Source organism: Camelina sativa, chromosome 17 (genome assembly GCF_030686135.1).
Source record: "Camelina sativa cultivar CO46 ecotype springtype chromosome 17, ASM3068613v1".
Lineage (NCBI taxonomy): Eukaryota > Viridiplantae > Streptophyta > Magnoliopsida > Brassicales > Brassicaceae > Camelina > Camelina sativa.
The window spans coordinates 867,519-883,722 of record NC_141896.1 but is presented as its reverse complement, the minus strand read 5'-3'; the positions used below and the strand labels follow the sequence as shown (position 1 = coordinate 883,722).

At 34.1% G+C, this 16,204-nt stretch overlaps 4 protein-coding genes across 7 annotated transcripts; 2 read left to right on the top strand and 2 right to left on the bottom strand.

Moving 5' to 3' along the window:
* Positions 1-566: 566 nt before the first annotated feature.
* On the top strand, positions 567-3,606 carry LOC104754412 (transcription factor bHLH7). Its single transcript, XM_010476605.3, has 6 exons — positions 567-1,259; positions 1,710-1,832; positions 2,011-2,076; positions 2,286-2,351; positions 2,749-2,829; positions 2,963-3,606. The coding sequence occupies exons 1-6, from the start codon at positions 870-872 to the stop codon at positions 3,176-3,178; spliced, it is 942 nt and encodes a 313-aa protein (XP_010474907.1). The 5' UTR covers positions 567-869; the 3' UTR covers positions 3,179-3,606.
* Positions 3,607-3,646: 40 nt separating this feature from the next.
* Positions 3,647-6,119, bottom strand: LOC104754411 (ATP-dependent kinase-like protein notR'). 3 transcript variants are annotated; one of them, XR_015586743.1, is made up of 12 exons: positions 5,783-6,064; positions 5,580-5,680; positions 5,424-5,470; positions 5,239-5,316; positions 4,910-5,102; positions 4,798-4,828; positions 4,660-4,718; positions 4,494-4,583; positions 4,299-4,385; positions 4,155-4,216; positions 4,034-4,062; positions 3,647-3,935 (listed from the first exon to the last, which is right to left on the bottom strand). XR_015586743.1 is itself a non-coding variant. In XM_010476604.2 (12 exons), the coding sequence occupies exons 1-12, from the start codon at positions 5,844-5,846 to the stop codon at positions 3,849-3,851; spliced, it is 912 nt and encodes a 303-aa protein (XP_010474906.2). In that variant the 5' UTR covers positions 5,847-6,119; the 3' UTR covers positions 3,647-3,848. The 3 variants fall into 3 exon arrangements, 2 of the variants coding, with proteins under 2 accessions (XP_010474906.2, XP_019095208.2); XM_010476604.2 differs by having other exon boundaries at positions 4,494-4,567; positions 5,783-6,119; XM_019239663.2 differs by lacking the exon at positions 5,239-5,316 and having other exon boundaries at positions 4,494-4,567.
* A 2,917-nt stretch (positions 6,120-9,036) lies between these two features.
* Positions 9,037-9,601, top strand: LOC104754410 (monothiol glutaredoxin-S1). Its single transcript, XM_010476603.2, has one exon. The coding sequence runs from the start codon at positions 9,146-9,148 to the stop codon at positions 9,452-9,454; it is 309 nt and encodes a 102-aa protein (XP_010474905.1). The 5' UTR covers positions 9,037-9,145; the 3' UTR covers positions 9,455-9,601.
* Positions 9,602-10,957: 1,356 nt separating this feature from the next.
* LOC104754409 (BTB/POZ domain-containing protein At1g03010) lies at positions 10,958-14,510 on the bottom strand. Of its 2 annotated transcripts, none has more exons than XM_087493944.1 (5): positions 13,976-14,510; positions 13,280-13,346; positions 11,977-13,176; positions 11,649-11,895; positions 10,958-11,539 (listed from the first exon to the last, which is right to left on the bottom strand). In XM_087493944.1, exons 1-5 carry the CDS (start codon positions 14,065-14,067, stop codon positions 11,238-11,240), a joined length of 1,908 nt encoding a protein of 635 aa, XP_087350070.1. In that variant the 5' UTR covers positions 14,068-14,510; the 3' UTR covers positions 10,958-11,237. The 2 variants fall into 2 exon arrangements, with proteins under 2 accessions (XP_087350070.1, XP_087350071.1); XM_087493945.1 differs by lacking the exon at positions 13,976-14,510 and adding an exon at positions 13,440-13,657.
* Positions 14,511-16,204: the final 1,694 nt, after the last annotated feature.

Genomic DNA, 16,204 nt, shown 5'->3' with positions numbered 1-16,204 from the left:
TCCTCTATGAAAAGCCCAATGTTGAGTTTAACCTATATAAACTCCTAATTCTTATAGACAAACAGATAGAAGATGGATAAAACTGAGTATGGGAGTGTTTTGTTTCAGCAGCACTAAAAGGAGAAGCAGCAAGTGGGAAATGCTATCATCTGGCAATAACTCAGACGTGTCAATCTTTTATTGGATAAAGAGATAACTTTACTCCATGAGTGCTAAATATTTTGGGAAAACGACAAAAGGTGTATTATTATTATTTTTTTCTACCACTAACGAGATAATGATGATGACGAACTCGACAATACGTGGAATTTTTCCCATTACCAAATTTATAATATAACAAAAACATTAGTTTGTTTGATGCAACAATAACATTATAGTAGTTTTTAATTTCCAACTTTTTACTTAAAAGGAGTTTGGTATAGGAGCCTTTATCTTAAACTGATGTGAATAAGTTAAAGAAAGTCAAAACCAAAAAGCCCACTTAAAAACAAAAACAAAAGCAAAAAAAAAAGCCCACTTAAAGTTTCTGGAAGGTTTAAACAAAGAATAAGGGCAAAAACGAAAATAACTATAAAGTAAGGTCCTTTTTCTTAAAAAAAGGAAAGAGAGAGAGTAAGAGAGAGCATAAAGTGAGAGTCTTTTTGTCATATCCTTTTGTCGTCTGTGTCTCTTCGTCCTCATTAGCTTAAGCATCATTCATTCATCAATTTCATCATTCATTCTCCTTCTTCTTCACCTAACACAAAAAAAGATTCCCCCATGGAAACTTGTTCTTCCACCTCTCTCTAATTATTATATTAACTCGCTATCTTCTTCTTCTTTTTTAACTCACCCTCCCTATCACTGAGTCGTTACCTTAACTCGTTTCCATGGCTAACAACAACAACAACCCACATGATAACATCTCCGATCCATCTCCCACCGACGATTTTTTCGAGCAGATCCTCGGTCTTTCCAACTTCTCCGCTTCTTCTGGTTCTGGTCTTTCTGGAATTGGCGGAGGGTTAAGCGCACCTCCGATGATGCTTCAGCTCGGTGGTTCAGTAGGCGACGAAGGGAATCATCATCATAATAATCACAACATGGGTGCCATTGGAGGAGGACCTGGACCTGTTGGGTTTCATAATCATATGTTTCCGTTGGGATTAAGCCTCGATCAAGGGAAAGGACATGGCTTTCTTAAACCTGAAGGTCTTCTTCCTTCTAGGAAACGTTTCCAAGACGATGTTGTTGATAATCGATGTTCCTCTATCAAACCTGTAACTCTCTCTCTCTCTCTCTCTCTTCTTGAAATCTTCACCTTTTTCTTTTCTTTTTTTTGTTCTCTGTGTGTTTGTGTTTGTGGTTTTCGATGAAAATTAAAAAAGAAGTCTTTAGGGTTTCAAAAAAGTTGCGTTTTTGAGGAAACCCAGTTGGGAAAGGTTTGATTTTGCCAAAGGATTAGGTCTAAATTTGATAGTTACATCGAGTTTTTGGCTCAGATTGGTGAGATTTTTCTGATTTTAGTTTGTTTTTGAAGAAACCCCAAGTTGAAGATTTTGAGGTTTCTTAACTATAATTAACTTTGTAATAAGCAAGTTTGGCATAAAAGAGTCTTCTTTATGTCAAAGTTAGATTGTCCGAAATTTATTTCTCTTGTGAAAAGTGATTTTAAGCTTTTTTTTTAAAAATGTTATTGCTTCCTTTTTTTGTGTGTGTTTTGTTGAAAGGTTTACCATGGGCAGCCAATGTCACAGCCAGCTCCACCAATGCCGCATCAGCAATCTACAATTCGACCGAGAGTTAGAGCTAGGCGAGGTCAGGCCACCGATCCACATAGCATCGCTGAGAGGGTATTATTATCTTTGATACACTTTTTTATATTTTGCTCTGTTTTGCAATCTCTATGTGAATGATGTTCATGTCTAATGTTTGATCAGAGCCTCAGCTATTGCTATTAGTTGAGGTAGTTCGGCTTTTATCTTTGCTTACGGAGACTTAACCTGAATGAATATATTTGATTTGCAACAGCTGCGTAGGGAAAGAATAGCAGAACGGATCAGGGCGTTGCAGGAACTTGTACCTACTGTTAACAAGGTTGGTATCTTTTCCCTGAAGCTTCAGCTGTATGAATTTTTCAAAGATTTGTTCTCATAGATAGCTTGAAAAAGAGCTCAAAGCTAGTCAGAAAACTGGCGTTCTCAATGAGAGAGAGCTTTGTAGTTGGCAAATAGAAACTGGGGTAGTCACAAACTTTGGAATTGTGAATAATAAAGATTTCTGTTGCGTTTGGTTTCTTTTTGCAGACAGATAGGGCTGCTATGATCGATGAGATTGTCGATTATGTTAAGTTTCTCAGGCTCCAAGTTAAGGTAAAACCTCAATCGTTTTTCAGTTTCAATTCTCTGGTTTCTTTAAAATGCTATCATTGAAAGAGAGATTATTTTAAAACATCTAGAAGGATTTGGTGGTATAAATCCTTGGTCCCCACCACCACCTACTCTATTCAACCAAAACTCTAATCTGAATTAAAGATTAACAATTGTTTAATCCAATACTAATAAAGAGTAATCAAAGAGCACATGATTGGGTGTTTTTTTTGGCATTAGTCTCTTTCACTTATTGCTTGCTTCTCTCCCATGGAGAATCATTACAATTGAGAACTACGATAATAAAGCTAAGGAGAACATTGAAGAATATTATGTAATGATGATGGTCTTTGATAATATTTTTCCCTTGATAAGCTTTATCTCTGGTCAACTGTGGCAGGTCTTGAGCATGAGTCGTCTTGGTGGAGCCGGTGCTGTCGCACCACTAGTCACTGAAATGCCATTGTCGTCATCAATTGAGGTTAGACTAAAGAGAGAGAGAGAGAGAGAGAGAGAGAGAGAGAGAGACATAGACTTGAAAGAGAGAATAAAAGAATAGAACTTTTGGTAATGGGTTTGATTTACTGACTTCTGGTTTAAAAACCTTTCTTCAGGATGAGACGCAGGCCGTGTGGGAGAAATGGTCAAACGATGGGACAGAGCGGCAAGTGGCTAAGCTGATGGAAGAAAACGTTGGAGCAGCGATGCAGCTATTACAATCAAAGGCTCTTTGCATAATGCCAATCTCATTGGCAATGGCGATTTACCATTCTCAGCCACCAGACACATCTTCTTCAATCGTCAAACCAGAGATGAATCCTCCACCATAGATTTTGTTTATGGGACAGCATCCAACGTTCCTCAGCTGAAGATTGACATTTTGCTCCTTTTCCCACTATCTAGACTTTTGTGACTGATGAAAGGTAAGTAAAAAGACATTGGAGGTGGAATCTAAGTAGGATTTGTGCAGTAAAGAAGTAAGAATGGGAATTGGCAAAAGAAGAAAAAGGCTCTCTCACTTGCTTGCTTGGCTAATATTCTATCATTTTGATGAAAGTAACTCTTTTTGTTTTAAAGACTCTAGTGGGAGTTTGAGGGTAAGGGTAGTAACTAGCTCTGTAGTAGTAGTAATGAAAGGTGTGGTAGTGCTTTGAATTATTATGTAAAAAAAGGAAAGAAAAAAGTGCTCTTGTATTATGATTTTTCCCTTCTTCTTTTCTTGCACTAATTTGGATAAGATCATTTAATTTGTTCAAAATGATGTGGTTATATAGTTGGAAGCTGGACTGGTCAATAAATTATTTAAAACGATGATTTGCCTGTTAGGAGTGTAAAAGAAAACACAATGTACGAACAAAATCCGTGTACATTGCAAGAACATTGGAAATAAATAGTAATACACACACAGTTTAATGCAAAGAAAATTGCTTATTAAAAAAGAGTTCCAATGCAAGAAAATGAGTGTCTTTAGCCAAACTATCTTCATGCAAGAAAGCAGATTCAAAAGTTAATAGATCTGATCAGTAGATCAGCATTCGACTTCGATTTTACTATCAGCTCTGCATTGGGTCGGTCGTTATAATCAACCTGCCATCCAAATGTTTTAAAAAATGTAGCTACTACACTGAACAACCATTGAAATACCATATAACTGAATATTTGCAGAGTAGAGACAGAGCCTTTACCCGCCATTTAGCAACATCTGGTGGTTTACCTGTAGTACGCAAAGGAGAAACATATAAAACAAATCAGGAATTCTCTAAGGTTATTGCGAGTCTTTAAGAATTGAAAGGAATTAGTACATACCAGTTGAGATATGCCGGTTTTCAACTCGTTGCATTGCTGTATCTAGATCGACATCGATGAACCTTTCAAATGAAGATGGAAGATATTGTAATTGGTAATGTTGAGATTAAAAAATTAAGTAAAAACACTTTTGATTAATTTTACCACTTATCATCAAACATATCCGAGATGTCTTTCCAAGATCCTTCTTCTAACAAGATGTAGTTTCCTTCTACAATTACCACTTTATGCCTGTAAAAAGAGGACACGAAGAAAAACTGATCGTCTCAGCAAGAGGTACATAAAACCATTATATGATACTATTGAATTAGGATTCAACCGGTTTAGGAAGCTACTTACTGGAGGCTAACAAAGATATCATCTTCAACTGGATCTCCAACTCCATGATCAAATGATGGTACATAAACTGAGCCCTGAACAGCTTGAAAACTAATCAGAGTCTAATGCAAGTGTTGTAACTCCAAGATTCTAAGGTCAACAAAAAATCTTGTAACTATCTCTTTACCTCGTTTCTCAGCTTCTTTAAACAGTTAAGCAATAGTGCAGGATCAAAAGTCCATGGAGCTGGTTAATGGATAAAGGGGTCAAACCAATTTTGAACACTTTGAAACCTTACGTAGAAGATAACTCTATCAGATCTCACCTCCTCTTCTCGCATGGGCTTCTTTGGGATTCTAAAGAGACATTAAAAAGTCTGGTTAACAACAAAGAGCAAGATAGAGAGAACTATTAAAAATAAAAAATAAAGGCTCAACCTCCATAGCATCGAGTTGGGAACGATACAAATGGAACCCATCCATGGGAAGTACAATAGCAACATCGGGAGGATTAACCTCAGCATCAAAAGAAGAAGCTTTTTGAGGCCATAGCTTATTTACACGACGTACTACTTCATTTGCTAATGTGCTTTTTCCAGCACCAGGAGGACCAGCCAAACCAACCAAACGTCTACACGAGTCAACAGACACATAATTAGTTAATTAAAGACTGTAATCAAACGTCTACACGAGTCAACCATACTAGGGTGCAGCTAAAAGAACAGTCAGGAACAAGAGAGTTTCCAACAGTAGCCAAAAAAACTTACTTAACATTTGGGCTAAACATTGATGCTGATGTAGGGACAAGACGTTCAGCTAACTTATCATAAATCTCATCCATACAACTTCCAAGGAGAAGAAAAGTGTCTCAATACTTTGGTAGAAGCAGTGAGCAGAGACTAGAAATACACAATAGTTAGTCTAGAAATCAGCTGATCTATGAGGGATGTACCTTCCATCGACAACAGTGACATCTCTCTTCTGACTGCAAGTAATAATCTGCAAGAGACGATTTTTAATTCACAGAAGATGATTAATTAAGTAAATCACAAGAGAATCAAATATTTAAAAATCAAAACTTGTTTAGTTTAGAGAAAACCAAACACACCAAACTACGAGGGTTTCTTCTTCTAGTACGTAAGCTCAATTGAACAGGAAGAAGAGATTGGTCCCATGAGTGAACTTTGAATCCTCTGAAACGAGACGATTCTGCAATACGAATCAAGAATAGGAACGGGAGTAGTAAGCTCTTCTTAATCGAAATCCTCCGAGAAAGAAATAAAATTTAGAATCGAGAAACGGAGAACAAACCTGGAACAGAGGAGTATGAATTACAGTATCTGCTGGGTACAGGGGAGAAAGAAGAAACCTCCATTGATATGGTGAAACAGATTAAAATTATCACCCAAATAGCCCTAAAGAGTATATTTTTCTTCTTTTTTTTTAAGATGAAAATTTCTATGAATTACACACACTAAGAGTTTCGAATCAAAAAAAGTTGGGATTTTATTTTTTTGTTTAATCGAGCGAAGCGGTGACTGCCTTCTTCTCGAGGACGAAGACGAGTGTGATCCCATTGCAGTTGCAGAGGATAATTAATAATAACAAAATTATTATTTTATGTAATAGCCACGTCATTCTCCAAAACGCCGTTGACCGACCACCTGACTCAAAAATTTATCAACGGCCCACTGGGCCAGAATCTGTACAGTTCCCATTGTCTAACTCTATATACCCATATAACTATTTTTTAATTTATTTCCCATTGGTTTTACAAAATTTAAGATTTTTTTTTTATGCTTTGTTTAGCTAAAGCCTAAAAGTAATATGGTGTGATACAGTAGGGTTTAATGGACCTAATGTGTCCGGTAAGTTGGTTTAAGCTTGAACTTAATAATTATAGTTAACCTATTAATTGGGACTTTTCCTATCGAGTTTTCCATTTTTTTACCGTTAGTTAGCATTACTTCTTGATTAACTAGGAAACTTATTCATACAATATGGACATATGGTCATATATACATGTCGACACTTTACCATCATACACCCGTCACAAGTCACAACTATAGACGCAACAAAAGAACTAACTCGTAGAATCTATATATACATGATCAAAACTTCTTTTCATCTTTTACCAAAAAAAAAAAAACTTATTTTCATGTGCTTCAGATGTCAGCATCATTAGCTAAACCGCATTCTTTTTTTTTTTTCTCACTGGCTCTGGTGTAGTAGTATCATAGTTTAGTAATAATAATTAAATATATGTAGACAAAATGAAATCAAATATGTGTGAGAAAAAATTCTCTACGAAACTGCATTGTTTGTTGTATTGTCATTTCACTAATAGAGAATTTTCATGATGGTATATAATTAATGACTGATTTTTTTTGGTAAGAATCGCGCGTGTTACAAATAATACGATTGATGTGTTGATTAATTAGATTTATGGATTAAGACAGATCTAATTAAGCCAACATTCATGTGTGACCTCCTCATGTAAAATAAGCGGCTCTTCGAGTTTCCATATAGCCAATTTACTTTATACACCACAAGGGATCTTGAAAATATATATACGAATGAACTAGGGAAGAAAGAAAGAAAGAAAAGATATTATTATTCATCCATGCAAAAGCATCGAATTCAAATGTGAATAAATGTGCAAACTCATATATGTGAGAGAGATACGTGGCCTATTATGTTCTTGCCTTATTGGAATCTAAAACAGCTTACGGTGCTTTACATTTTCCCCGCATATACGCATAGTTTCTTTGGATATTATTTGTTACATTATTTTATTAAACTGAGATAAATAAAAATAGAAGTAATTCATATCCAAAAAAATAAAAGCAAGTTGGGTCCATTTGTAATCTCTTCTTCATGTCGAATATGTTCTCGGTAGTATTTGATCGAACGAGACCTTCTTCTAGCAACGACACGTTCCTCACCATCTGGTTTGGACATTTTCACGTTTCCAATTTTTTTTTTGAATTTTAATTTCATTCCTTGCTGTTACTCTAAAAGAATACTTTTTCCTTTTGTCTAATGAAAAAAAAAAAACATAGTGCATCCGTTTTCCTATATATATACCTCTGTTTATTTTTAATGCAGTTTAACTTTGACCGCCCCCCCCCCCCCCCCACAAAAAAAATCTTTGTATCATTCGGCCTATATATCTGTTAGAATTGAAATAGATTTGGTTTCTAAAATCGTCTCCACACTTAGCTTAAGTTATATCATTGACTCTCCTATAATAAGTATAATTTCTAGATTCGAAGTCCCTAAGTCCTCGTATGTTTGGACTTTGGATGATCGTGCGAGATAAAGTCTAAAAACCTGAAGTACATATATGAATATGAACCAAACCATTTTTAGGGCATAGTTCAGATATGAAATTATGAATCAAACCATTTTCATGGAAAAGTTCATATGAGAGATACATGTGAACGACGATAGAATCATTAAAATACATCAACCAATTGAAGCAAGTACATATATATATATGTATCCTTTTCCTTTTGTAATACTCAAAAGAATATATGGTGTTATTGATAACATATATAGTGGAACTATGAGGTTGTAAATTAGTTTATTATGCATCTGAAAGAAAAGGCACACACACACACTGACACACACACGTTAAGTGAACTTCTTTATAAATCGCATTGAAAGCGTCAAGATCACTAAAATATGTTATGCAAGTTTCTCTATCATAATTCCTAATTAACGTTGTAGTTTAATTAGTAGGGCGTATTAATGCACAATAATTTTTAGGGAAATATATCGAAATTCAAGATTATGGTTTTGAGTAGTACTACTTCAAGTTTCCACTATCGGGATAATTACATGCTACTGGGCATATATATATTAACGTATATATAAGATTAGCCATATCATTATGGATTGTGATTGTTCGGAGAGTATATATAGATTGGTTCTCTTTTCTTGTCGGTCGAAGTCGAATGTTCCGAACGTACAGAGGGAGCATCTTCCTCGTGATCTCCTCCAGCTTGTGTACGACATAAACGACAGTGGCACTTTCATGGTATATATCGCTATTATTATTCCATTTAATGTATACATTGAGATTTGTTTCTTTTAATAATTTATATGAATTTCTTGAAAATCGAAAACGAGATAGAATCAGCTTTGTTGATTGTGGTGGTTCTCTTTCTGATAGGCTCTCCAATGTTCTTCAACTTTTCTCTTGTTCTGTCATTTCATTCAATTATTTATTTTGCAAAATAGGCCCAGCAAAAATAAAATATTGAAAACCGGCCCCAATATTTCTTCAATATGCTTATTACCCCCGCGGAAACTTTTATTGAAGTTAGGGTTTGGATAAACAGACTTCTAACTGAAAATAAGTTTAGAAAATTATATTTTAACTTTTCAATTTACCCTTATTAAAGTATTCGATTAGGTACCGATCTGAACAACATAAAAAGTATAAATCACTAATTGAAAACAATATAGGGTTTGATAAGCAAATCATGTAAAATCAGAGGGGCTGTTATTTATTTTTCCAAAACGAAGTTCATCTATAAATAGCAATGACTTTCCTTGATCCAGACTCAAACCAAATCTCCCCATTACTTACACCAATACACAAAGAGTTACTTACACCAATACACATATAGTTACTTACACGTACACACACACATTCAGACAATATCAATGGAGAAGATATCAAATTTGTTAGAAGACAAGCCAGTGGTGATATTCAGCAAGACCTCGTGCTGTATGAGTCACACTATCAAGTCGCTTATATCTGGATATGGTGCGAATCCAACGGTGTACGAACTAGATGAGATGTCTAATGGAGCAGAAGTCGAAAGAGCACTGGCCGAGCTTGGATGCAAACCGACCGTGCCAGCTGTCTTCATAGGACAACAGCTCGTCGGTGGTGCAAATCAGCTTATGTCTCTTCAAGTCCGGAACCAACTAGGTTCGTTGCTCCGAAGAGCTGGAGCTATATGGATTTAAGACTTTTAATGTTTTTATTTCGAGATGCATATATAGTTATATATCTTCTAGTATAGATCAGTGATTGAAACGTATATGTGTTTATGCTTCAAACACTACGAGATGATCAATGTTTGAAGCATATATATATATATATATATATATATATTAATATATAGGTGTAAGTTCAGGAAGAAGAAGAATAAAGCAGTTTGATACAATTTCGCTTTTGTGTTTTGAATGCAAACGCAATTGTTTAATTAGGAATAAATCGTATTTGCATCATATGTATTTACCTAATTACCAGACGTTATATATATAAGTGTTATATCAGTTTTTGTTGCCTTGTGTTATGGTGCATGCATTTCTTATAAAATTATAACATTCAAGAAAAAATAACAAAGTAACATTTCTTAGGTATCTACAGTTTCAAGTCATACAAAGTCAGTAGGAAATGTGATGTAGAGTAGCGGTTGATCATATATGATATATGGACTGGTATATAGAAGAAATAGAAGCGGTTGATCATATATGATAGCAAATCTGTTAAGTCTGTTAGCAAATTTGAAAATATTGGAATTTAAAAAACAAAACTCTACCTCATCTCCAACACGATAAAACTCTGGACTTAAGACAAGCAGTTTTGCCAACAACTTCAATAATTGATCAAAATCAGCCAAACAGAACCCAAACGAAAAGCCACCTCCTTCAACAAAATGGAACCCATCATCTCCCTCAGAATCTCCTCCCTCATAATGGGTAAATGAGCATCAAATTCTTGGTACAGACATGCCACACTAATGGTTCCAGTCCATGGTAACTTTCTTACATAGACTGCATCTGCGTCTGGAGTCTAGAACGACCGGAGCTATCCTAGAAGGGTTGAGACTACTTACAACAGGAATGATAGTATGCAAACCTTCTAGCTAATCTTCAGTAGTATCTCTAAGTTTAACATAATGTCTTCCCACACATGATGGGACATCGTAAATGCTCTATCACAAAAAGAAAAAAAAAATTGAACTACATTAGAAAAAAAATTGAACTACATTAGAACAAAGCTAGGCTGTTATTAAACTTCAAAAATATTAGAATTTAATTAACATTAGCAACATTAAAAACCAAATCTGGTGCAAAAATATCATTTAGAAAATTGAATTTAGATATATCTTCTTTTAGAAAGTAATAAAAGCCATTTTCCATAATGAAAATTTAATGATAATAACAGCAAAAAGTATAGATGAAGATGCAAGACTTTGTATTATCATATATAATCAACATTATCAACATTATGTTATCTACAAGCACATCTAGATTATACAAAATTGGGATGTAAATTAGAGGAACCTTTAATTAGTTCAATGTTCACCTAAACATTAATTAGGTAAAGTTTGTATTTATATATTTACGGAAGATGTGAATGAACTTTGACTTCTCTATTATATTTTGATTTTATTCCCCTAATCTTTTTTTTGTTATTATGTTTATGGACTAGTGTTTTCCAGATCAAACGATGGCGTCGTATTTTGCCAGAGTACAACGGCGTCGTTTATTGCAACTGTTTAATACTTGAAGCACAACAGCGTCGTATTTAGTGCATCTATACATACTCTCGCAGCATGCACAATTTTTTACATAGCAAAGACCGGAAGAAAACACCAATCGGTCCATCGCTCACATTTCACAAACACAACTATAAAAACACTCATTCTTTAATTATAAAGCATTAAGGCTATACAAAAACACATGCAGTCACAAATCAAACTCCCCAACATAAAAAAAAAAAACACTCATTCTTTAAAAATCAAGAAACAGAGTGTCGTCTTTTTCTCTGAAACAAGAAACGACTCTCAGAACTTGCCTTGCCACTGAAGGAAGGTTTAAGACTACTGAAACTGAAGAGAGAATTGAGTTTACTTATCTTCTTAGCAAATGACTTGAAAAGCTTAGTCCCTGGGTTAGATTTCACGAGTTCTTGCTTAATCGAGATGTGATCTTTCTCTAGATCCGTTAATCTCATCCTCATCCTCGCAACCTCAAGCTTTAGCTCTCTGTTTTCTCTCCTTACCGACGCATAGTTATCTCTTGGAGATATCGCTCCACTTCCTTTGCGATTCAAGCAAAACATACAAACAAACAAAAAAACGTTTTAGACTTGCATTAGATGGGTGTTTACAAGAAGAGGTCTGACAATAGGGCTAAAAAGGTAATTTACCTGCTCCACTTCCTGACCGTTGAGGAAACTGATGACAGTTGCTGCTGAATAGAAACTGAGTAGGACCAATGCTACTGCTCATTGCGTTTCTAAGTCTGATCTGCTCAAAGTATAACACTTGTACGGCCATTTGCACAGGTAATCTCTCGTTTTGAGCCGCGTGGCTACAAGCTTCTTGTGATAGTTTCTGTGAATCTATCGTCTTACAGAGACGATAACGCTCCGAATCCTTTATATTCGGATGAACCTGTCACAAAAGAAAAAAACAACCTTATATGAGTACTTTTGGCAATTTCAAAGAACGAAAGAAAGATTGATGATTTCTTACTTTGAGGTAAATGTCAACGGCTCGATAGAGTCCATCACTGATGATACGAGCATGATCTGGTAAGAGTTCTGCTAAAGCTATAAACTTTGAAGTTGTGAGATTTGGATCCATTGCTATCTCTGCTAGATAGTTATCCATTAGCTTCGATACTTTTAGGATTGAGCTCTGTTTTGGAGACCCGGGACTGTCGAAATCGTAGATCATCTCTGTTTCGTCTCTAAATTGACGATGATGATGTTGTTCTTCTTCGTCATCGTCTTCATCGAGGTTCAAGAATATAGAGAAGATTCTCAAGATAGAATCGATGTCGTACATGGTGCTGTTGATTCCGTTGGGATTTATCGGAATCAAGACGTCTTCGAGGATGGCTTGATCCAACTGCAGACCGATCCTTCGTTCTAAATCTGATCTACAGGATCCTGAGGAAGCGGATGATGATGTTGCGATGACCATTTTGAGAAGACTTGAAAGGAACGCCATTGGAACAGAGCTTCTTCTTCCTTGTGTTGGAAGTAACCTCACTATTGTTTCCACAATCAACCGCTGTTTCTTCTTACATTCCACATCAAGAACCCTGTCTTTCTCTAGTTTAGGATCGCGAACCATTAGCCCTTGAAGAGACTTATTCGTGTAGCTTATCAGAATCTTGCTGATCACGTCTTGTCTTAACCCTTTGGACTTAACCGCAGAGACAACTCTCTGGAAGAAATCAAGATTCAGAATAGCTAGTGACTTCCCCCACCAGTCTACTGGAGTTTCTGGTTCGATATTTGTACCTGAAAACGTATAATCGAGCTTTAAAAGACCAGAGGTTAGCTGTTCCTTGCAGGCATTGTTGGCTATAGCTATGATTAATCGATTCACCAAGTTGATATCTTCAGAGACTGGGATTAGGGTTTCGCAATGATGTAGAACGACGATGGAATTAGAAATACTTGGGAAGATCGTCTCTTTCAAGAAATGTTCTGTTTTGGTAGCGAGATTGTCCTCTGAGAAATCCTCTGTCATCTCAAGATAATGAGATGCACAACGGAGCTTAGCTATGTTAAGAAGGTTGATTTCAATGTCGATTCCATAACAGAACTTGGCTGCAAGCTCAAAAGCCTCAGATCCTCCAGGAGCATTCGGGAGACAAATATTAGAGATTTTTGGATCCGCTAGAAGCTTTCGGATTTTCCCACTCCGAGACACAAGAGGAAACTGAGAAAAGAAAAACAATCAAGTAACAGTTGAATAAAACTTCAATACAACTCAAGAACAGAGGATGATGGTCTGTTTTAAAGTTCTTGTGTTTAATTTTTACCTTATGAAGACAGAAACTGGAAGATCCAACTTGAACGGTAAGATCACTAGAGACATCGGAGATCGGCCTGCAAAAACAGATAAAAATCCATTAAGGTTCCGAGATTTTTATATAACCAAAAGGATTTCTGAAACATATGAATGAAGGGATCTGTGTGGACTTGAATTTGACGATCATATAAGAAATGCTTCTATATTCCATGACTCCAACGCTAAAGATTCTAGGATAACGAAACAGTGAAATTTATCGCCAAAAATAGTGTATTCTTTTCGTGGTTTTGAAGACATTTTTCAGATTCACAAAGGGACCTTTAAGGTTTTGTCTACATCAAACTTTTTCAAGTGAAGACAGAACCAGATGACTTGTTAATGTACGGATATGTTCCACATAGATACAAAACAAGATGAAGAAATTATTGGTTTTGATGAACAGTAGTATAAAGAACATAACTTGTGGCTACAGATTCACATCACACACAAGATTGAATCTTTAGCTGAAATTTCATCAGAAAGAACAAATGTTTAATTCGTTTTCTCTGACAGTTTTAATCATCGAATCTGCGTCGACAAAACAAAAATATGTGAATGCAGACAACACAAGAAGAACCATTTTCACTCAAATACTTTCTTTTTTTTTTGGTAACAATAATTTGAAAACTGTTTTTTTTGGGACAGAGTAAAAATATGTATATATTACCATTCAGAGGCATGCCTGATACTTGAATTGAGACGAAACCCTCTCTTTCCTGTGAAAGCTGGCTTCAATTCTCCGACTGTAACAAGTCCCATTTTCTGTCCCTCTCTCTCTTTCTTTCTCTTCTCCACACGGAACAAGAAGAAGAAGAAGAGCTCTTGCAGTTGTAATACTGCAGTGAATGTACGTAGTAAATGATGCAAACAAAAAGAAAAGGTAGAGAAAAGGGTTTTTGATTTAATCGGGTTAATTTAATCTAACTAATTGCGTGTAAAGCTGGGGAAGATCATTATTAAGTTAGTGAAAATCAAATGCATGTAATGTATAAAAACATTAGTTGCTGCTAGGGGTCCTTTGAGGCATTCCCATCCATTATTATGGGCTAAGGTTTCTTCTATCTCTGTGATGTTGATCCTATGGTAATCGACTAATCGTAATGATTATGTCCACTCTTGTTTGCTCATAATGCTATTCTAACGAAAAATTAAGATGATCATTAATCTGATTTTGCTATATACACTGTATTACTCTGTCTGTCTTTTAATTATCTAAGGGGTTATACAAAGTTTTATAAATATCTATATCTATAAAGTTAGCTTTTCCTCTCTTTTTCATTCTACCATCTAAGCAACATTAATTTTTTAAAATATACTTAAAATATTTATTTAGTCCATATTTATGTTACCTATAATTAATAGAGAGTTTAAATAAATAAAAATTTAATTATGTAAGATAAAGGAAATATTAAAATTAAAAAACAATATTATAATTTTTTATTAGTGATATAATTTTTCTTTAAACTGACCATAATTTAAAATTTCAAATGTGTTAGTAATTTTTAGAATGGAAGTAAATTTTAAATTCATGGTAGAATAAAACAAAATTTATGTAATTGTATTTATAATATTTTAAACAAAAAAAATGAAAGTGAATTTATATCTATAAAGTTAGCTTTCCTCTCTTCTCATTCTACCACCTAAGCAACATTATTTTTTAACTTTAAAATAAACATAAAATATTCATTTAGTCCATATTTATGTTACCTATAATTAATCGAGAGTTTAGATAAATAAATAAAAATTATGTAAAATAAAGAAAATATTAAAATAAGAAAAATTGCTATAAATTCTTTATTAGTGATAATAATATAATTTATTTATTTTTCTTTTAAACTGACCATAATTTAAATTTTTAATTGTGTTAGTAATTTTTAGTATGGAAGTAAATTTTAAATTCATAGTATAATAAAACAAAATTTATGTAATTGTATTTATAATATTTTAAACAAAAAAAATTGAAAGTGAATTGGTCGAGAATTCTTTTATGGGATGCTGAACTTGTTTCGATAGGTAAAGATGTTATAACAATATGATATTATATATGTACCTTTTGCACTAAGTAATGTTCATGAAATTTGGTATATTCAGATTTTGTACGGAATAATGTTATGTTAGTATCAACAGCTAATATATATAATTAGGTCAACAATCGATAATTAACATCAAAACCTATAAAGAATGTTTTCATGGAATATGAATAAAAAAGAAATTATCTTAAAGATAAAAGATTAAGAAGTTGTCATCAATACCGGTTATTCTTTCTGCGAATTTTTTAAGGTGAGTTTAGTTACCACGTGATATATATCAAATTATTTATTTAACAAGAAAAAATTATCATCAACAATATATATGTTGAATATTACTTAGTGAAATAAGTTTAGTGTTTATATAGATTATGCTCAAAAATTTGAATGATTATATTTAAGTTCAATAAATTATATTGATAGATAATATTTTAAATTAAAATTCGGCGTGTGCAAAGATACAAATTCTAGTAATAAATAAAAAAGAAATATCTGTGTCATGTGAATAATTTGATGAGAAGCTTTAAGATCACTACATGCTTTTTTAATTTTTGGAAAATGTATTGTCTGTGTGTGGTCCAAACTTGTCTTTGCTTTGGTTAGAAATAAAATAAAACAAAGAATAAAGAAAGATGTAGTAGTGATTACACCGATTGAGATGTAGTATAATTTTAGCTTTAAAGGCTGTTAATGTAATGATGTTAGGCTGATCAAAGTTCTCGAGCCCCTCGAAAACCTATAATTTATATTTTATATGGTACGTATGATGAACTCTAACACTTCATAATGGATCATGTTATCACTATGAGAAGTTTATCAGATTGATTGAGTAAGGTTGACCAATAATTAAATTACTGGCATTATACCAA

Excerpts from the sequence above, each read along its gene's own strand:
- LOC104754412 (XM_010476605.3), top strand. The coding sequence starts at position 870 with ATGGCTAACAACAACAACAACCCACATGATAACATCTCCGATCCATCT. Across the intron at positions 1,833-2,010 it reads CACATAGCATCGCTGAGAGG|CTGCGTAGGGAAAGAATAGC; the intron begins GTATTATTATCT and ends GATTTGCAACAG. Across the intron at positions 2,077-2,285 it reads TTGTACCTACTGTTAACAAG|ACAGATAGGGCTGCTATGAT; the intron begins GTTGGTATCTTT and ends TTCTTTTTGCAG.
- LOC104754411 (XM_010476604.2), bottom strand. The coding sequence starts at position 5,846 with ATGGAGGTTTCTTCTTTCTCCCCTGTACCCAGCAGATACTGTAATTCA. Across the intron at positions 5,317-5,423 it reads GTCACTGTTGTCGATGGAAG|TTGTATGGATGAGATTTATG; the intron begins GTACATCCCTCA and ends TCTCCTTGGAAG. Across the intron at positions 4,063-4,154 it reads AAACCGGCATATCTCAACTG|GTAAACCACCAGATGTTGCT; the intron begins GTATGTACTAAT and ends TGCGTACTACAG.
- LOC104754410 (XM_010476603.2), top strand. The coding sequence starts at position 9,146 with ATGGAGAAGATATCAAATTTGTTAGAAGACAAGCCAGTGGTGATATTC.
- LOC104754409 (XM_087493944.1), bottom strand. The coding sequence starts at position 14,067 with ATGGGACTTGTTACAGTCGGAGAATTGAAGCCAGCTTTCACAGGAAAG. Across the intron at positions 13,347-13,975 it reads ATCAGGCATGCCTCTGAATG|GCCGATCTCCGATGTCTCTA; the intron begins GTAATATATACA and ends CTGTTTTTGCAG. Across the intron at positions 11,540-11,648 it reads ACGGTCAGGAAGTGGAGCAG|GAAGTGGAGCGATATCTCCA; the intron begins GTAAATTACCTT and ends TGAATCGCAAAG.